Source organism: Mesitornis unicolor, unplaced genomic scaffold (genome assembly GCF_000695765.1).
Source record: "Mesitornis unicolor isolate BGI_N332 unplaced genomic scaffold, ASM69576v1 scaffold28410, whole genome shotgun sequence".
NCBI classification, from domain to species: Eukaryota; Metazoa; Chordata; class Aves; order Mesitornithiformes; family Mesitornithidae; genus Mesitornis; species Mesitornis unicolor.
Genome location: NW_010156680.1, coordinates 36,935 through 59,111, shown reverse-complemented (window position 1 = coordinate 59,111; position 22,177 = coordinate 36,935). Strand labels below are relative to the sequence as shown.

Here is a 22,177-nt window from a genome sequence, read left to right as displayed (position 1 = left end):
TTGTTTTAAAGGGCATACATCACAAAAGGAAACTATGGAAGTCAGCCTTGATGTAACAGCTCTCAGCATTCTTCAGCAACCCGAAAAACTTCAGTGGGAAATTGTTGCAAATGTTCTGGAAGACACGGTTAAGGATCTAGAAGAACTTGGGGCAAATCCCTGTTTGGGCAACTGTAAGAGTGAAAAGATGAAGGAAAAACATCTAGAACAACACAACATTCCCTTTCCTTGTTTATTAGCTGGAGGTCTATTAACATACAAATCGCCTGCTACCTCTCCTGTGAGCAGTAACTCTCAGAGGTCACTGGATGGCTTAAGTAGGACTCGAGGTGAAAGTGTCTCGGAACAGGGATCAACTGACAATGAATCCTGCACTAATTCAGAACTGAATTCCCCTCTGGTAAGGAGGACTTTACCTGTGTTGCTGCTATACAGCATTAAGGAGTCTGATGAAAAAGCAGGAAAACTCTTTTCACAGATGAACAATATTATGAGTAAAAGTATACATGATGATGGTTTCACAGTTCCACAGATCATTGAAATGGAGCTGGACAGTCAGGAGCAATTGCTGTTACAGGACCCCCCTGTGACCTACATTCAGCAGTTTGCAGATGCTGCAGCCAACCTAACTTCTCCGGACTCGGACAAGTGGAGCTCCATGGTTCCCAAGCCTGGGACTCTGGTTCAGTGCCTGCGTCTGCCAAAGTTTGCAGAGGAGGAGAACCTGTGTGTAGATTCAATCACTCCTTGCGCAGATGGAGTTCATTTGTTAGTAGGACTGAGAACTTGTCCTGTTGAATCAATGAGTGCAATAAATCAAGTAGAGGCCTTGAATAATTTAAATAAATTAAACTCGGCACTATGTAATAGAAGGAAGGGGGAACTAGAATCAAGTCTTGCTGTAGTGAATGGCACGAGTATTGATGTAATCCAGCATGAGTCACCAGCAGATGTACCAACTCCTTTAATAATTCAGCCTGAACAGAGAAGTGTTAGTGGTGGATACCTAGTGCTTTATAAGATGAATTATGCTACTAGAATAGTTACTCTAGAGGAGGAACCAGTAAAAATCCAGCATATCAAAGACCCCCAAGACACAATTACCTCAATGATTTTGCTCCCACCAGATATATTGGATAATCGAGAGGATGACTGTGAGGAGCCTGTAGAGGATGTACAATTAACCTCTAAAAATGGCAGTGGGAGAGAGAGAAGATCTGAGATCTCTACTCTTGGGCACCTGGTAATAACTACTCAGGGAGGATATGTAAAAATACTAGATCTTTCGAACTTTGAAATTCTGGCCAAAGTGGAGCCACCTAAAAAAGAGGGCACTGAGGAACCAGATCTGTTTGTCTCTGTGATATACTGTTCGGGCACAGACAGATTATGTGCATGCACCAAAGGTAAGACTTTTCTTTAAATGTTTTGGTTTTGGTTTTTTTTTTTTTTGATGCTTGATTTGACTGTGTTTGGATTATATTATGGAATGTTAGAATCTTAAGTTTCAAAATAGTAATAGACAAGTTCCAGTGAATTTATGCAGTGTTTAATTCTCTTCTAGGGGGGCATGGACTCTAGTTAATTCCTCATCTTAAATGTAGATTTAATCTTAAAATGGAAATAACTCTTGGGTATGTCCACTGTACTGGTAAATTTGTTCTTGTAGAGACACAGATTTTCTTAAATCCAAAACAAATAAAAGTAACTCTTGTATGTAATTATTGCTGTGCTAGATATCCACATTTCAGAAAAATGTCTTCTGTCTGTAATTGGCGATACTTGAGGATAGAAAACATAATGCTTTTATACCTTATTCCAGTGGTCAGCTGTATCTTCTTTCAGATAGGGCTGCTGGTTCTCCTTCAGCCTCTTACAATTGAGATTACACTTTCTTGATCATGAGGGCTAGACTATCCATGCAGGATAATTAAATATTTTTCAAAATGAACACAAGACACTTCGGGGCAAGGATTGCAGGTAGGAGGGGAGTGTAACTGAAGTCTAGGCAGCTGCTACCTCACAGAAGTCTCTGAACCACCCCATACCTCCCCAGTTCCATGTGCCACACTGGGGCAGTGGGAAACACCTGTGGCAGTTGTCCAGCTGAGTTCCTCCGTGCACCAGTGGCTCATTTGAATCCGGCTCTGGTGGAAACGCTCGGCTTCTCAGAGGGGCTAAGCTGGTGGGATGGTTCAGATTAACTCCCACCAGTATAATGTTGAACTTTATGACTACTAGAAGAATTTAAATTGATACATTTCTTCCATTCGTGTTGCTGTCATGTTGATTACCCAGTCCTCCTGTAATCCATTGTTAAATCAGATTTACCTGTTATTTCCAACAGGTAAAGTCAAGCTTATCATAAAAATCTCCTGTCTGTTAAGGGCCCTGTGTTTACCACTTACCTACCAGGAGTTTTAGTAGCGGAGCCTGTAGGTTTGCTTTTTTAGTATGGATGGAAACATCACCTCTTAGCAACAAGTACTTGTGTTTGCAGATTCCCAATGGAAACATTTATGTTTGCTTATTTTCTATTTTTTGGTAACTGATTTTGAAGAAATAGCTAATAAACTGTTTTAGCTTTACTTAATAATGCATGCTTTTTCCTAGTTAAAATGGAACTCTAACCGAAAGATTAATTGCCTTTGAGAACTTAGTATATCATAGCCATGTCATCATGTTTTTACCTGTACTTCGCTGATCAAACTGCAGTCTCGTTTTAAAAAGCCAAACATTGCAAAAGTTTTTTCCTACAGAATTGTACTACAATTAATTTCTTTCTTGCATCAAAATCTAATCTACCTTTCTTGAGTTTGAAGAGTAATGATGAAAGTTAAAGGGCTTAGTCTTACTGTGCACAGTACTTTCCCATCAGTGTTAGCATGTATAGTAATTATATTCTTGTAGCATTTGATATTATCTAAACCTGTTTTGGGACTTTGAGTATAAGAGGTCTGTTGAGTTGGGAGCACTTATTCTGTGTGTGTAGGAGTATTTGTCTCTTCTGCCTAGATAACCACCACCTCTGTTACTGGCTGGAGAATACTTCATCTTCCTCATAATAGACAAGCACGTCATTCTGCTTTTTCAGTAAATATCTGTATTTTTTTCTCTCTGAGAGTGTTATAGTATTGATCTTGTAATTTATAAATAGCTTTGCTGTGACTTCTTTTGTTCCTGCTGCCTTTAAGATGGCTGGGATTTTATTTTTTATTCTATATATGCCTATATATGTCCTATATGCCACAGGCATCCCTCTGCCCTTAAGTTTCCTTTTTTGAATATAGTACTTTGATAGCCCTTTTTTTTAATCCTTTGATTATTCTTATCGTCTGTTTACACCCACTGTGCCTCTATTTGGAACTTGATTTTTCTGCTCTGCAGTCAAATTAGAATGAACTTCAGAATTCATTATTTTCATTGTTTAAATGTCTTTAGAAGCTTTCAATTTCTCTTCCTTTTTTAACATTTCAGTCACTTCTCCTGGTATGACTTTTCTCACTTCTGAGAAATGAAGACCAAAGCCATCTTAAATATTTAGGGACCAATGTCCATTAGAAGTCTGGATTTCAGGGTGTGATACTAGCTATGTCTGAAGCTTGAGAGTCCTACCGTTTATGCCGAAACACGAAGCTTTGTAAAGAATGACTTGATCTTAAATGTTTATAAATAAATGTACTGCATAAAATTCAGGAATACTAAAAGAAAAAGCAAATCAAAAAGCTCAACTATTAATATATCTTTTTTTTATCCTCTATCTTATTGTACATTTGAATAACTTGATGTAAGGAATAGGTTTTGCATAATTTTTATGTTGAATCACAGTCATCCTTTTATCTTTTGACTGAAAGTGGGGAAAATTGCTTGCTTATCTGCTAGGCAGCTGAAGATATTTTGTTATTATTCCTTAAATGCAGTTTTCGTAGGCTTCTTCTGAAATCACTTTGAGGCCTTTGCTTCTCTGTGTTTACTACCACATACGGGGAAAATGCTTGCAGTCTGATAGTGTTAGGTACTCAACTTTCCGCACGTATCTTACTATATTCACTGATGTATTCATCCTTCTAGCAGTTAGATTCTGGTGAAAGACATAAGTGAAAATGTTAAGTTGAAGATTCGGAACCAACATGTACTGGATATACTTGGATGTTTTTGGAAAACTATTCAAGAATATAAGTTGAGCAGTATGTTCTTTCCCATTCACTTGCTTGAATGATGGGGGTAGGCAAAGAGGTACTTCAATTTTTGAAAGTTTTGGCTGGAGAACAGCCTTTTTATTCCCTGTGGCTCCTGCTTGTTGACACGTTATGTTCATTGGTAGATCATGTAGCTCTTCTCATGGCTGCCTTTAGGATACAACTGAAAAGAAACCTCTGTGAATGGGTGTTTCAGGTTTTGAGTGGTTTTATGTAAAGATGTTTGAGACCTGCATTTGACTTCATCCATCTTTGTGAACTGGGGACAATTATTCTTACCCTGCTTCAAAATGTGACCTCTTGGTGTCAGCTTCAGGCGCTTCTCTGTTTCTGCAAGGATTACCTGGAGTCGACCTCTGAGGGAACTGTGCAAGTATATTCTTGGTTGCAGTGGTGTTAAGCAAACATAGTGGATTCAATCTCTTTCTGTTTTGCTGTCTTCTATTCCCCTTGGCCAAGGCAGACTGTAGTTAATAGCCCTCTTAGTAGTGTTTTGTGTCTTATCATATGGGGGTTTTAAATGTTTTGTTTTGTGTCATTAGTATAAAACAGCTTAAATTCTGCTTTTGTAGCATTTAAAATAAGTAAATTCCTTATTATAGAACTATGCAGTAGGCTAACAGGTATTGATTTTGAATAGGGTTACAGCTGTGGGGTGGTTTTTTTTATGATATTTGAAGCCTGTTATCTGGTGTTTAAGAGGATCAGATATTGTTTGTGTTGGATGCATAAATTTCCAGAGCCACAGTTATCACCGCTTTCTTTGCATCTTAGTTTTCATCTAACTGTATTTCCTTTTCTTTTGCAACAGTTCTACCAAGAATTACTTAAATGAATGGTCCGCAGTGTACATTCTACTTTATCTTTTGTTGGTTTGGTTTGGATTGTTTCCTTAGTTTAACTGCTAGCTGTGTTTGCCATTCAGGCAATTTTGTTGAACTTTGCTTTGGAACATGGAATGAGGTGGAAAAATGGACATACTTGAAATGTCCCTTTTTATCTAACATAAAGGTGAAAATCTCTGCTTGTATTTTGTTTTAGCAGTATCGGAAATAGTGTGTACTTGTATTTCTGGGAGTATTTTTAAAAAGGTCAGCAAGAATTGTCAGTTTTCTGTGTTTCACCACTACTGATGTTATCCCTTTTCAAGTTTCGATCTTCAGGTCTGAAGCTCTCTGGAGCAATATTGTTGAGTAGGCAAGTCAGGTGGCATTTCAGACAAATGCTACAAGAAGTGGAAATGTTGAGGTGAAGCAGGCTCTTCCTTGCCAAACTGTCTCACTGAGTAGGTGTAAAAATCTGTATGTTCTGTTTTGGGTACTTGAGTTCCTTCCAGTGAGGGAAGCATTCCTGGATTGTGCTCACCTGAAATTTGCAATCTAATTCTTTCACAAATCTGGTTTTTGAATGTCTGTGTTGAGTTGATTTACAGTAAATCATTTCCCTGTTGAGTCCTGTTGAAAGCGCTTGTAATAGCATTACATCTAGCAAAAAAATCTCTCAATGGAAAGTCAATTTGATTTTTAAGGTATGTGGTTCTCCAGTAGTTCCCTAAATTAATTTAGTTTTATTTTCTGTTTAATTATAATATGGAAGTAGTTCAGAGAAAAGCAAGGGAAAAAACAAGTCTTTCTGCTTGTTCTCATCATACGAAAGAACTCCAGCACTCTTGCTTTCTAGCACTTCTCTTTTCTGCCTGTATTGCTTCAGAGCCGACAGACAAAAAGACCCAGCTCTCACTGAAGTTCCATAATCAGCTTTTCACACATAGCAGTTCCCAGATCACATTGGATCAGTTCTTACGGATAATGTCAATTTCTGAATTAGTCAGAGTTGGAAGTCGTAAAAGACTGCAGGCACTGAATGTAACTCATCATGTACATTTTTATCTTACTTGATGGTTCTACACTTTTATGTATAAGCACTTTTTTCTTCGAGTGTCTGTTTTGTGATTATTCTTTTTAATGTTCTTTTCTATATACATAATTCTTGGAAGTTCTTGTCTGCAGCGTTGCATTATAACAAGAGTTTTTGTAGTCACTCTCCTTTGTTGGGGGAAGTTTTTCAGGCTGGAGTTTGGTCTCTTGAAAGTGAGTTGACTATGCTAGAATTTCTTTTTGGAAGTCTGACAAACTGGATGGCACTTTCATACGTTTGTGAATTGATTTCCTCAAAGCTTGTACCTTCTAATTAGAACAGATTTCTTGCTCTTGAGTTGTGTATATAGTGTATTAATTACTCTCTGTAGGTTTTTTTTCTGGTTTTGCTTGGATATTTTGTTTGTCTCCTCCATGTCATCAGGCTTTGTCAGCTTGAAGTTCAAGAATCAATTTAGTGTTTTCAGTTTTCCGTCTTCATAAGCAGTGGGGTCTGATGGAGTTGGGGAGAAATCAAGTTTTTTCCACATCAGAATTAGTGTTGGAAGTGGCTGAGAGAGATCATCTTCAAATCTGGATCAATTATGGTTACATGTTCAGAAGTAGAGTGCAGATCAGCCTGGTTTTGAAGATATTCAACGTGGAGATTTAATAACCTACTCCTGAAATTTCTTCTACTGCATGCTGTCCTTGATGATTTCCCCCCCCCTTGTGTTTAATCTGTATCATCTTTGCTGATTGAAGTCATTACTGTCCCTTATGAACATGGTGAAAAAATTGCTTCAAAAAAAGGAAGGAAAGACAGTTTATTTAGGTACTGTCCTTACCCAACCATTAACTTTTTTAAGCTGAATTTCTCCAATCCTGTTAAAATTTCCTCAGGGGCTTTTAAAGAAAAAAACCCAAAACTTACTCTTCTCTCCCAAAAGACCTGCTCAAGTCAATCCACATGTTTCTTGATGAGATAACCAAAACCAGGCACAGTAATCCTACTTTGAAGGAAACAGCAGAATTCCTCAGCAGCTCTGCAGTCTGTGCATACCATGTGTGCGTATATATAGTGGAACATTTGCACTTTTGAGGAGGAAATTGAATCAGGTTCGTCTTCTGACTCACAAGAGCCTCTTTTGCAGAACTGCTGGCTAGCTGATTTTCCTTTATCCCACAATAGTGCATTTAATTATTTCTTCCTAGGCATAGTAACTTGCACTTGTCCCTGTTCAATTGCATTCTATTTTTTCATAAGCCAGGATGGAATTTTACAGCTGGAATCTCCAAGAATAGCATAACTTCTCTTGGAGTGAGGTTTTGGGGAGGCTTTCTTGAGGACATTTTTCAAGTGTTCTGAACTGATATGTTTAGAGCTAACCCTTTCTCTGCAGCCCAGTGGTGAGACGAGGAGGACTTTAAATTGTTCCGTGGATAGTTTCATGTGATATGGCTTTCTTAATTCCTTTAACTGTTCAGGTATTGTTCAGTGATGTCCTCGTGTTGTCGTTTGGTATCAACAATGGTGTCACTCTTCCAGCCTCCAGCCAGAGTGCAGGATATGTTTGGGATAGTGAACACCTCACCAGATCGGCTTTGACTGCTATGACCTTGTCTCTGACATGTTCTGTAACTCATGCCAGTGCTGCTTTCCTGGAACTGTTAATTGTTTTGCCAGGAGAATGCTTGGGATTTATTTGAATGGATTTATGATTCTTAGGTTCTGTTTGTATAACCCACCAGGTTTTTGAGTCTGAGCAAATTACAGATTTTAAATACAATTCAGAATTAAATTAACTGTCTTTTGAATGTGTTACCTGTTATTTTCAGGAATTATAATGATGCTGGTTTCCAGTTATTCTCCTTTGTGATCACTGAGTAAGTCAGTGTCAGCTTTCTTACCTTCTTTGTAGTGCATCATCTGTCACCTCTGTCAAAGTGATGCACGCAGAGAGGTCTTCAGATACACTGCTACTTACGGTGTTTGCTGCCTGGCTAGATTTAGAAAGCACCAGATATGTTGCTGTTTCGGCCTAGTAGTGCGTACCATGAGCCAGTAATAATTCCAAAAAGAAAAAAGGCAGCATTGACTTTGCACAGACTTTTTTTTTTTCCTGGCACTTGACTATAGGAACTATTATATCATTTATCTTTGAAACAAATAATGAAGCATGCATCATGATCAGGTCATCTTTGAGTGTTCTAGAACAAACACCTCCTTTGTGATACAGAAGCAAAGCCACCTGCAGGGTTTTAGAACGTGTGCATAAGCACTAGTCCTTTTATAGGCTAATACTGTATAACTGAAGTTCATGATAAACTTCTTTACTGAAGCTTTTTAAAAACAAATATGAGGAACTGAGATCTCAAGTTAAGCACAGAATTTTTCTTGGAAAAGTGCTGGAGTCATTTAGGAATGCAGGGATTGTGACTCTCTCTTGCTCTTGTAGTATGGAGAAAATGGTAAGGACTTTTTTGCTGCTGATAATTAGTGACAGAAACTCAAACTTAGTTTGAGAACCAAGGTTTTGTTTCTTTAAAGCCAAACCCTACCCAACCATCTACAGAATAAGTGAGACCTTGGCATAACTTTCCCTTAGAAAAATCCACAATTTCCTGAAGTTCTTCAGTGTTTCTCCTTCTGTGAGACACAGAACTGGCAGGTGGTGCAGGTCAGTATGTTGAACTTCTGTTGCAGAAGGGTGGACTTTATTTCCAGGACAGGAGAGTATGGTTTAGATAATTCTGATCATTGATCTTTCGGTAGCAAACAGAACAGGAAACAAACTGAGATTTGACTTATTACCAAATCAAGGTCTGTGTTTTCTAGTGTGTCCCTAATTCTCTTTGTTGGAGGAAAATTGCTCATTTGTGAGCTGTTTAATTGCAAGGAAATTAATTGTAAATGTTATTTGCTAGAACTAATTTTTTTTTTGCCTCTCCACTCTCGGGATCTACTTGGGATGTACTGTTCTGCACTGGGCGTGGATGGACTGGGGCTGAAACGGGGGCAGTACAGGCTTCTTACTGGATTTCAGTGAGAAAGGCCCCACCAACAAATGACTTCATGAAGTAGCTGTTTAAGAAGAGAGAGTAAAAAGAGAAATGCAGATAGCGAGACCATCTCACATCCTTTCAGATGCTCGGAGCCCTGGTTTTGTACAGCATCACCCAGACCCCGGGTGGATTTTCCCAGTGTATACAGGTTTTTGCTTTCTAGTTATTTGAGCTATTATTTTCCTCTTATTCTGTTTGGTTAAAACAGCTATTTCATTTAGCCATTTGTTGGCAGGGCTTCTTTATTGAGATGCAGGAAAAAAAACCCCTATACCAGCCCTCTCTGTGCCTCTCACACGCTTGCTTTCTGCCTCACTGTGCCTCTGTCGCCTTGTTCCGCTCCTCTCACCCCGTGATTTTGCTTTTACATTGTTTTTTTTATTATATACATTATCTTCTGTTTGTTTGTTTCAAATTACCTGGATAATTTGCATTACAAGGCTTGTCATAACATTAGGCAGATGCTGAAGGACAGCCTGAAATTTATTTTCAGAAAAAACTATGAAAGGCCCACCCTAGGATTTTCCTCTCTATTTATAGCTTACTGGTTAGGGTTTTTTGTAGCTTCTGAAACTGTGAACAGCCCTTCCCCTCCCCCAGCCCTCTCTACAATTGAGCATTTCTTCTCTGGGACTTCTCTGTAAATGACAGAATTTGTCTGTGTATATCTGTAGTGGCAAATAATAGGCAACTTCCTTAAATGGTTTCAAGCTTCCAACAAAACATTGGGTCCATTGAAAAGTTTGGACTTAATCTTTTGACTGTTGACATGATCTGTGTTGTAATTCCAGGTTTGATGAAATAATGTGAAGAGCCCCTTAGTTAGGAGAGTTCATTGAAGAAGTGATTTTTTTCAGTTCTCAAGTATTGAACTTTAAAAGGGAATTTTTTTGCTACCTGAACAAATGAGGTAGCATAGGTCTTCTGTTGACATGATGGAGTATTTTCTGTTTAAAGCATGTTTTGAATTATGGGAAGTGTTGTGGTTATGATCTTGGGTTTCTATTGAAGTTTCCTTAGTTATTTACCTTTTACCTTTCCAATATTTCTTTTTCCTTTGATGCCATTCACAACTGGCGTCAGTATTTTGGTAGTTCTGTTTTGCATTTACTCTGAAAAAAATTTGCAGTAGTAAAACGAGTGTTGCTGTATAATCTTACTGGTTTCAGGTCCTGCAGAATTAGTTAAAATTGTGTAGCACTTCAGCGGCAAGCCTGTCTTGTGACTTGAGTTTAGCTGTGTGCCTGTCTAAACTTTCTTCTTTTGTTGTTTGTGATGATTTTAGGTGGAGAACTTCATTTCCTTCAGATTGGAGGGACCTGCGATGACATAGATGAAGCCGATATACTTGTAGATGGATCCCTTTCCAAAAGCGTAGAACAGTCGTCAGAAGGCACCAAGCCCTTATCTAACCCTTCTAGTCCAGGCATTACAGGTGAATTGCACATGTTTAAGTGTATCATAAGTAAAACTGCTTTTGTCATTTTTGCAACTTGCATATTAAGATGATTCTAAGTTACTCAATAGCATGCTGCTTTATATTTTTTTGCTGTCTGAAGTTGGAGTTCTGTAGTTGCTGTGTGTCTATGTGCAAGCATAACACTTCAGCAGTTCCTGATTTTAAAATACTCCACAACTTTTGTATAACTGTCTTTTTTTCCAAACTTTACATGTCATTTTAAGTGTGGCAGACAGGCAAAAACAGACGACTATGCAGGCACTGAGCTTCCCTCATATTTTAAATAGGCTTGAGCTCTTTATTTAGAATTAAAATTACATGTTCATTATGTAAAATTGCCTTAAAGTTTCATGCAGAAGCTGTTCAGAAGCTGTACAGCTCTACTTAATACAACTGTACAAAACAGTTATTGTTGCACACAGTGAAACTGATGTTCTCTCTGCCTCATGCAGTGCAGTTGCTGTTGATAACAGTGAGTACGCAGGTTATTCAAGCTCCTGTGAGTGCCTCGATCTTTTCTTAGCCTTTATCAAAGATGCTTTAATGTAGATAACTTGTTACTGAAACTTAATAACAAATTGAATTTTTCTGGTTAAGCCTGAGGAAGATTCAGATCATGCTGAAGTTTGTATGCACATGTGTAGTCTTGCTTTGAGTTTCATAGGGAATTGTTTATGAGAGAGCTGTGAAACTTGTTTTTAATTTTTATTTAACCTACAATTGTTGAAAATGGAGACACAAAACATAACTATTTTAGTTGGATTGGAGTTTGGAAGTTTTAGTCATGTCTGTTGGGACAGAAATAGGTATATACTGGGAACAGAGAACCTAGAATATAAAATACAAGAATAAATAATATAATGCATGAAGATAAAGCAGTGGTGCAATGGAATTAAGCCATTCATGTAGCTATGACTGTTTCAGAGAAGTAATGTTAATTTTGTGTGGGCATGTGTGTGGTGGAGGGTTTTTCTGCCTACAGCTACAGAGGATAAAAAAAGCTGGGAAAGGACTGTGTGGCAGTACCGGGACCATTTTGGATGGCGTCTCTGTTGTCAACAGGCTACTTGCTGTCTTTTTCCCCAAACTGCTGCTTGTTGCCAGCCTTGTAACACTAAGTTGTGTTGTGCTGTGTTTACAAGTCCCCTGATTTTACTCTGCAAAAGGCAATCAAATGAGGGAAGGAGAAGATGCTTTTTGTCATAATACTATCTGTAGGTAGCAGTACAGCAGTTGCTGCCTTCTCCTCTGCACTGAAGACTGAATTTCTCCTGCTTCTCCTCCTTTTGCTAAAGGGACCATTCCTGAAGTTTGAAAACAGCTAGATAATAAACCATTGTAAGGGGAAGAAGTCTGTGGCATTCTTCTGTACCTTTCTCCTTTTGCTAATGGCAAATATCCAGGACATAGATGTGCTCCAGTGGATGCATTGCCTATACAGTGGCATTTTAGCAGATTTAAGTGACTTCCAATCCAATGATGACTGTGACTAATCTGATGAATCAGATTGATGATCATTGCTGTTTAAATTCTGCCAGTACTGTAATGGGCATTTTTTTATTTTGTTTTTTCTTGTTCTCTTTCCAATCCAGCCTTCAGTGCAAGCCTGAATATGGCTTATTGAGACGAGGAATTTACTTATGCATAGAGTTCAAAGTGGCTGTATCTTAGATTGTCCATAAGATACAGGTCCTCCTTTAAGTAGCTCTGTAACTGAGAGTGTAGTGTTGCTTGGTCTTGGTCTGTAATGGTTTCCAAAGAGTTGTTGGATACACGGTAATGGTCAGATAAATTGAATGCTGTTTTGCTGTGGCATCAAACTGAGCCACTAAAAGGCTCACGTGATCATGATCAGACATTGCCCCCAACATTTATAATGTCAGTGTTGCTTCCCTTTTCATCCAAGTGCTAAACAGCGTTAAAAACCTCTTTTTGCACTTCTGTTTTAGCATGTTTTTCAGGCAGAGGCATAGCTCAACAGGAAGCTTTCTGGTTGGGGAAGTGCAATCCTAGGGGGATCTGAGTGAACAAAAGGCTGTGATCTCTGTATCTTGATCACAGCTGATGGCAGGCAGCAGCAGGGTGTTTTTGTGAAATCACTGGTGTTTTCTGAAACCAGCTAAAAGTTGCTGTAGTCAGGATACAAACTACAGCAACGAGCACAGGTTTTTGTCCATATATAGTTAATATATATTGTGGGCTTTGTGTATTTATTTTTCTCTATTGCTGGCATTCTGGAATGCATTTCTTAAATTTAATATAAGCCTGCATTTATAACTTGGATACATTTTAAGTTGCATTGTTTTAGGAGGAAATATGTTAACCTTACCAAGTTGTAAATCTTAGATTACGTTAAAATTATTTTTTTCTTATAAGGAGTGGAGGGTTTTTTGTGGTAAAATGATCTAAAATAATGTGTTTTTAAGAAGCTAATTGAAAAAGAAAACTTGATTTCCTGACCTGCTTAAAACCTTTTTTCAAGTTTGCTATTAGAATTTCCGCTTGTCATAACTCATTATTACAATGTAACAAAAACCATGCAATTCAGCAGAAGCAGCCAAGTATACTTGACAGCATGGGAAAGTTAAGACCTTCATTTTTCAGTTTTAGGGACTGATACTGCTCTGCATTTGGTTGCTCTGAATACTCTGATTTTGTAATTTTCTGTTGAAGGGAGAGGGAGAATGAAGCAGAAAAATCCAATCTACTCAAAGGTAGAATTGTTGCAGTTTGAGCTGTGATCTCACTTCTTGTTGCAGTGTTACCTAGCTAATGAGGTTCACATTTTGGCAGTTAAAAAAATTAAGGTGTTTGCTGTCGTACTGCAACAAAATTTTTAAAGCATTTCTAATTTCTAATCTCTTGAGCATTTTCCTGCCACCTAGATTGAAAAGTAGAAGTCACAGTTGTTGCAATGAGGGTGTTTTTTTGCCTGACTCTGGGTATCTCAGAATCACAGAATGGTTTTGGTTGGAAGGGACCCCTGCCATGGGCAGGGACACCTCCCACCAGACCAGGCTGCTCAGAGCCCTGTCCAACCTGGCCTTGAACACTTCCAGGGAGGGGGCATCCACAACTTCCCTGGGCAACCTGTGCCAGTGCCTCAGCACCCTCCCAGTAAAGAATTTCTTCCTAAGATCTAGCCCAAATCTACCCTCTTCCAGTTTAAGCCCATTACCCTTGTTCTATCGCTACCTGGTGTTATAAAAAGTCCCTCCCCAGCTTTCCTGTAGGATCCCTTCAGATACTGAAAGGCTGCAATAAGGTCTCTCTGGAGCCTTCTCTTCTCCAGGCTGAACAGCCCCAGCTGTCTCAGTCTGTCCTTGTAGGGAAGGTGCTTCAGCCCCCTCGGACCATCTTTGTGGCCCTCATCTGGACTTGCTCCAACAGCTCGATGCCCTTCTCCTTCTGGGGGCCCCAGAACTGAACACAGTACTCCAGGTGGGCTCTCATTAGAGTGGAGTAGAGCTTCTCCACTTTTTCATCTTGTACTCCTCCACTTCTTGGGAAGAGTTGCATGTGCCTTTCTACTCTCAAGCTGGAGGATGTAATCTTGCTTTTATTCTGCTTTCAACCTGGCTTGCTTTGCAAAATAGTCTCTAGGTTCAGTCTTCACTGGGGTGATGGTATTTATGTTAGTGCATTAAATTTTTTATTTTTTTTCCCTAGGGGTGGTGACAGTAGTAGTCAGGTAGCAAAGATTTCTCCTTTTGAAAACCATCATTTATTTACAAGTAAAAGATTTTCTTCAAAATGTGTTTTTAAGTGAAAATGCTTGAAATATAAGAAAATTTCTATTGTGCGTATCTTACTTTCACTCAAGTACTTTTTTTTTGTCTGAGGAAATCTGATTTTTTTGGAGTTCCTTTGTAATGTTTCTTCAGGTATTTGTCTCCCTGGGAAACTGAAATTTTCAGTACTTCTTCAATTAATATCCTTGTTTCCTCAGGACAAGACATGAATATGAAGACAAGAAGACAAAATACGTGCCTAGGCCCAGTGTCAAAAAAGTGCATTACATGAAACATATCTGTTTTTTCAATTAGCCCTCTTTCTAGAGGAGCTAAATTGGGAGCCTTCCAAAACATGCTAGTAATCCATCATAGAACAGGTCTATATTGATAGGCAGGTGCCAATGTAATGTTTTAAACAGTGATAAAAATGTTACAATTGCATAGTAATTCCATATGTCTGCTTTCATGAAATATAGAACTTTTGTTTCTTTTTTAATCTGAGTCAATAGAGGTATTAAAATGTTTTAATCAGTATAACCAGTATGGCTGGCTAATTACTTTTTTCTGATACTTCTGTTTGAATTCCAGACAGCATGCTCAGAGCTCTCAGTACTTGAAAAATTTATTCAAAATGAACTGCGTTCAAAGGATACTTCCCTCAAGGCTAGGGTTGTTTGGTTGCTTGTGTTTGGTTTATGTTGTTGTAGACTCTTTTTTGTTTGGATTTTTTGTTGGTGGTTTTTTTTGGTTTAGAAACTTCATATAACATGTACTTAACTGCACCTCTAGCAGTTCGGATACGTTTTGAACTGTTTATAGGATGTTCTGGGAAAATATTTCTGTGGTAATTAATGTATGTTCTGTAATTATTCAGGAGTCGATCTTTTGGTGGACCAGCCATTTTCCCTTGAAACCCTGACATCCCTGGTGGAACTGACCCGTTTTGAGACCTTGACGCCCCGGTTTTCAGCCACTGTCCCTCCCTGTTGGGTAGAAGTCCAGCAAGAGCAGCAGCAAAGGCGGCATCCGCAGCATTTGCACCAGCAGCATCATGGGGATGCAGCTCAGCATACTCGAACTTGGAAGTTACAGACAGACAGGTAGGTAGAGTATGGGTGCAGAAAGAATCGTGTGTTGGCTTAACTAGTTTGTATAGCTGATATTGGCACAAATTTCATGCAATTCAATTGTTTTGAAGTAGTGTGCAAGTTTAAGAATGTGTGCTTTCGAAGATGATAATCCCTATGTGATAGTTCACATCATAGGTCTTTGTGAGATTGCTGGAGTTGTTTTAGTGGCCTTTTCAAACTTGACTTTTCAGTTTGTTTCATTCATGTCATTTTGTTTGTCACATGTTGCTATTTCATTATATAATTAGACAAGTACATTTGCCAGAATTACAGATAGTCTTGATTCTTTCTATAAAAGTCTGATTCAGCCTTCTTATGCATACGCACATTTTTAATACATTTTTAAATTGGAAAATGCAAGCTGCAGGTGCCAGCGTGACTAATTAGTTTATACAAAGTTGTATTGTAATTTGTTTTAAAATGTGAAGATAGAATCGGAATTTATGTCTGTTCATGTTAAGTTAAATCTTCATATGTGAGACATTTACTTAAGCCATTTTAGGGCCCTAGTTGTGTTAAAATTTAGCCAGTATTTTCACTGAAATGAACTGCGCCAACGTGGTATGTGTAATACTTCTTAGTTTTTTACATGTGGCATGAGAACTTGGAGTTCCTCTGAAATGCTGAAAGACTAGAACAGCAGTGCTGCAGTCTCATTGAAGAGTTGCTTAAAACCCACGTGAAGTAGCATTACAAAGCTTTTCTGAAACATGCTGGAAGAAATAAAATATACGTATGAGTTGTGTTGCATGTTTTGTTAAGGGATGCGTGTAATAGGGTGCTACAAGGCCTTTTGGGTCAGACTGTCACACATCTGTCCCACTGAATATGGGATTTGGATAGTAATGTAAAATCTAAATGCCCATACAGTGGAAATGGTGAAATAGCCAAAGGATGCTCGGGGAGCTAGAGATGATATGGGGGGGGGGGGGAAGACTTATATGAATCAGTGAAAGGCACCATGTGATAATGAAGCATTCCAGGTGGAGAAACAAGTCTGGAAGGTAATAGTTGCAGGTGTTGCCAGGGCTGACTCCTAACATGAGCTGAACTTGCTTTATTTAAATGCTCATGAACTATGTTTAAAAACTTGTAGTGCATTATAGGCTTTAAAACCTTTTTTTATCTTGTGGTTTTGCTTTGTGTAAGTAAAATATTCTGTATGTAACTAGTGAAAAGGAGGTGATTTCTTGCAATACAGCTTCCAGTTAAAACTATTGATTATCCAGTGTGTTTGGCAGCAGTTAAAAAGTAAAAAGCTACCAGTACGAAGATATTAGGCAGCAAACAGTGAAGGTAATAGCTGTTAATTGGACGGTGGTGAATGGAACATTAGTTTATGAATATTGTTTCATTAGAGGAAAAGAATTATACCTGCTGAAAAGTAAAATAGAAACATAAAGAGGTAAAGTGAAAAGTTTTGGTTTAATTCTGGAAATCTTTGACAGCTAATAAATGACTCATGATAACTATTACATTACAGTCCCTTTGTTCATAGGGTAGAATGTACAGTCTTAAGATTGAGAGCAACGTTAGCTCTTAACAAAAAGATAATCTGGGAAGAAATTTTTTTATTTCTGGGTTATTTTGTTGGTCCTTAATATGAGGTTCCCTTTTTCTCTGTTTTGAGTTTCTCATATTGATTCCTGTCAAGATAGGAGATTACAGGGTTAGATGGATGAGTAATGCAATTTGATATTGTAATTCTTTTGCTTCTCAAATAAACAGTCCTGTAAATGTGTTTTGGGCGATGGCATTTCAGTACACTCACACTCTTTCAGTCTTCCTTTGCTGTTTTAAAAAGGCTGTGTAACAAAGAAAACAGAAAAAGCGACTCTGGTTTACCTTACGAATTACTTAAATACAGTATTTCCCCTTCAGTTGTAATTTAACTGAAATGTTAAATTGAGTTAGTCCTTTTAAAAAAAAGTGCATGAATTCCTAATGTGCTTCGGTAAAACAGTGATACCTGAGTTTCTGGGCTTTTTCACAAATTTATGTAGGAAATATTTTATGTATTCGTCTTATGCAGGCATATTTGAAAACACAAGTGAAGGAAGAGTTGGATACCAATGTGCTTTCCTGTATTTAAGCTGTGGGAATGGGTCTGCAGCTCAAAGTTCAGTTGTAGTGGGAGACCAAACATTGATGAGATGTTCTAGAAAAGGAATGAAGAAGCGGGATGGAAAATACTCTGTAGTGGTGAGGATGATGGTGTATTTGCATTTAGAACAGTCTTGATTTTGTATTCTTCTTTAAAAAGATGCTATAGATTTAGAAGAGTTTCAAAGAAGGGAAAAGTTGCTAAAAGAACTTGCATTAGATTATCAGGGAAAAGTTGGTATTTAGGATGGATGCGCTAAAATATTGAGAAAATAAGGAAGTAAATTTTTTGCTTCTTTAAAACTTCACACATTAATAAAGAGGGTGTGCTTAAACAGAGCTATGAGAGATTTAAAAAACTGTTTAAAGGGGAGCTTTTCACTCATCACAGAATTAGATTGTGAAGTTCATTGCCACAGATATAAGAAGATCTCTTCACAACAGTGAGACTTTCATGGAGGATCATTATTCCATACATGCCTATTGAGAGATACTTAAAACTTCTTTTGGGGCATCTGCTGCTGAATTCTGTCAAAAATAGCTGTAGTAGACAACAGTTGTAATTTGGTACAGCAGTATGTGTTGTATGCAACATACAGGCTACAGAAGACTACTGCAGAAAAAATGGTTTATTATTAATTTCTGGTTTTGTATCACATCTTTAACTTGAACTGGATGAGCAGAATATTCCTTAGTCTTTTTGAGTTACTTGTACAGTTAGCTGGAAATTCTTAACTGTTGCTTCTTGAATCATAACCACAAGCTCTCTTCTGTTCATGTTTTGCTTCTGTACATCTTTCCTCCCAAAACCACTGCTTTTCTGTGTTGCTTGTTCTGGAAATCTGGCGTGCCATTTCATTATGTGTATTTGGAATCCATTGTAAGTGTATTATATTTGCCTGAGGGAGATACGACCTTCAGGGATTTCAGTGTAAAAAATGCAAAGAAGTATATATGTACTAATCCTCAATCTATTTGAAAATGCTTTTATGCAGAATGCTTGATGTGTAGCGTGTTACTTTGATTTTTAAATACCTTTTTGTAATTTAGATGGTAGAAAATCATTTAACCAATATTCATAGCAGCATACTCAGTTTCTTGGCGTTCTCAGTTACACAAATAATCACAGGCTATCAAAGTTACTACATTGTAAGAAATTATTTACAAATAGATTGAGAAGATCAGGAAGTGCAGTTAATTTTAAAATGTATACAGATGTGACAGTTGATGTGTGATTAGTTTTATTTGAATTGCTCTTTGGTTTGAACTACTTTTTTGCAAACCTTAGTGTATTGAACTATGAAAGCGATCATTGAAGGGTACTTACTATCTCAAGTTTACACTTTGAGTGTAAACCAAAGTTGGCTTCAAAGGGAAAATATGATTCTTAAAAAGAAAGCTGCACCCATTTTGCACAGCACAGGCTTTTGATTGTGAACCTGTTGAGAAGTATTTCTCATCCTGTATTTAAAAGAAGTAATTTGAAACTAGTATTTTTGAGTCTCCTGGATGTGGACGTTGTACTGCTGGGGAGTGACATTGTTTGACACTTCACAATGGAGAAGGCCAACTGAAGAGGTGGCGGGGTAGTTACTATCTGCTTCCATAGACTTCACTGATTGGTAGATTCTTTTTCAGTAATTTTTTTCCTCATTCCTTTTTCTTCCTAGAAGTGTTTAACTGGTATTTATAGTAATGTGGAAACAGTACTGTAATGAAGGTAATAGGGAATCTTTTCACTGTTACTTCTATTCAAACACTGATTAGCCCTCTCTTATCAATTGGCTTTTAACGTGTTCTTGACAAAATGAATATGGTTAACTGCAGCTTGAAAGACTTCTACACAAAATAAATTTGGGGATTTTTGTTAAATAAAGTATGCATAGATGGAGAATGCACTGGGTAATGCTGCCTGCTTGAATTTTCTTTTAACATTGGGTCATTGTCCTCTTTATTTTTTTTTTCTGACAGCAACAGCTGGGATGAGCATGTCTTTGAACTGGTTCTACCAAAAGCCTGTATGGTTGGACATGTGGACTTCAAATTTGTTTTGAATTCAAACATCACAAACATTCCCCAGATTCAAGTGACTTTACTGAAAAATAAAGCTCCAGGATTAGGAAAAGTCAATGGTAAGAAAGAACTTAAGATACCTTTCAGAATATCACTTTTCTCAAACTCATTAGTCTCTGTGATGTATGTTAGAAAAAATGTTTGAAATATTAAAAATATTTCTGTTTCACTTCCGTTTTATTCCCTTTCTCAGCGTTATGGTCTGTTTTCAGTTACTGTGTTTGTAAATTGGGGGAATAAACTGGCTAAACAGTTTCAAAATCCTGAGTTACACAAAGAAAAGTGCATAGCTCGAAAAGGTTGAACTGAATTACTATTCTGCACTGCCTGAATCCTACAGTCATTAAAAAATGCTGTAAATCATCCTAGAGATTTACTGATAAAACAAATGGTGCTCTTTTAAGTTCTTGATATATGTTTAAAAATACAAGAAGTTATTCCAAGTCGTAGGAGGAAATTATTTGCCAGTGCCTCTTGGATGCAGAAGAGAACATAGCAAGGTTTTTTTTGATAACAGTAGATAAAGCCTTGCTTCCTTGGGAATTCTCTCATCATCTGGCTCATTAAGTAAGATATTTGAAAGCTGCAGCATGATTTCACCTTTTGTTCCTTGCAGCTTTAACAGGACAGACCAAAGTTATGAACACTCTTGCTTTGGGCAGACCCCTAGCTGAACTCTGCATCTTACTCGCTCTCAGGGGACCTGTGAGGGGGTAGCTTAAATTGAAAAGTCACTTCTTTGATGTGGAGAACTTTGTGCACCCATTGGGATTTTCCTGTGATGAGAGTGTTCATTGCATGTCCTGCTGCCTTGTCTGCTAGAGATGGAAGGGATTACATGCAGCACTTCCCTTTAACAGAGTATTAATTGGTTATCTTTACCTGGCTACCTCTTTTTGAAAAGCTTGTAGGAAATTGGTATTTCAGAGGGATCTTGCTGTCAGATATCAGTTTGGCTGCTGGATATAAAATACATCGGGGATAACAGCAAGCATGATTATAAAAGCTCTTTTTTTTCTTTTTCTATCTTTTTTAATGCTAAGGTAGAGCACCCCAGTTAAACAAGGGTAACAGAGCTGTGTGTTTTTAAAAAGGCGCACAAGCATGCCAAAGATCACTGACATGCTTTTGTACAACTTCTCACTCTGTAGCATCCTCCAGTGTTTAATAAGGAAAAAATTATGCTGGAGATACTCCTTAAAGAAATCCTATAAACTGGTGGTTATCAAAGAATAAAATATTCTAGCATAGTAACATTATTGGAGAAAAGTGTGTTCTTCTAGGATATAAAGTGATTTAAGAGTTTTAACAGAAGTGCTAGCTGGGACTGCAGGACAGCAGTGAACACGTGGTCTTGCAGGTTCTTTTGTTTAATGCTTGAAGTAAAACCTTAATTTTAGCACATAGCAGAATTTTGTTCTGTCGAAGCCAAAAGTAGGACAGATAATCCGTATTGCTCTTCTGAACAGAACCTGCTTTGTTTTCAGCATGAATTTTAGAATTCAGTCTATTTGCAGATCTGGATAGCAGAATTAATCTGAAAATCTTCACCTGTGAAACAAAACAGAAGAAAAGCTAAGCTTTTTTCCCTTAATGTTTAACTTTTAAATATTTCTGAGCAAACAATTCCATGAGTTGGTAATTCTTTGAAGATACTTGTGTCTCTGAAATAGATTGCCAGAGGTTTCTGTGGATGCTCTATAGCACAGCATACTGTTTGTAAGACATGACTGAGCTTCCTTACAATTCCAGTGTAGTGGAATTCGGGGTTTTTTTTCTGTTATGGATAGGATGGAAAAAACATGCAGTGGAAAGCCAGGGTAAACACACACAGTCTGGAAAGGACTGGGGGATGCGAAAGTGCCTGCAAGGCAACTTTGGCAAGGTCGTCTTTTCCCTTTTTGATTCAATAGGATTAGAGACCCTCAGCTGATTAACGTCCTCTCAAGTGTTACTGCTTTGCAGTTGTTTCCTACCCTTTTTCAATTTCTTGGGTTTTGGAAAAGGACCTTACTGACATTTGCCTTTTTTTTGTGCACTGTTGAATGAAGTAATAGGGCACTAATGATTTCATTATAAGGGAAGACAAACGTAGATAATCTATATCTGTGCTGGGCATTAACCAAAATGTTCCAATTCCATTGAGAAGTAATACTCGGGATTGTTTGGTGGCTCTTGAAAATGTATAAAATCTTCAGACTGAAATTCAGTTAACACCCTCTCCCTTTTCCCTTCTCCCCTCCATAGGGGGAGATAGGAACTGAAATTTTAAGATAAGACAACCTAAGGAAGATGTGTAGGGGAGTAGGGGAGAGTTGTTTTCAGGCATTTTTTGTATGACAGGAACCCTGAAACCAGTTAAATATGTCGTGTGTAATAACAAGAAGGCCAGAGGCATAATTCTTCCAGTTTGGAACTGATGCTTTTGATCTGGCAGTTAATTTACTGTGTATACTTCTTGTTCGTTTGCTCATATGTCCTCTTCATCTATGATTCATGAGAACCATTTAATTGAAAAAAGAGCTGTACTTAAATATTATCAAAAAAATGTCTGCTG

At 37.8% G+C, this 22,177-nt stretch overlaps 1 protein-coding gene across 1 annotated transcript in view; it reads left to right on the top strand.

The window, feature by feature from the left end:
* BIRC6 (baculoviral IAP repeat containing 6) overlaps positions 1–22,177 on the top strand; it is a gene marked incomplete at its 3' end in the record, with an annotated part of 69,353 nt that overhangs the window by 11,043 nt on the left and 36,133 nt on the right. The window contains exons 9-12 of the mRNA XM_010194080.1: positions 12–1,406; positions 10,407–10,556; positions 15,189–15,414; positions 19,519–19,679. Of these exons, the coding sequence (XP_010192382.1) occupies positions 12–1,406; positions 10,407–10,556; positions 15,189–15,414; positions 19,519–19,679 (1,932 nt within the window). The remainder of the gene's footprint in view (positions 1–11; positions 1,407–10,406; positions 10,557–15,188; positions 15,415–19,518; positions 19,680–22,177) is intronic.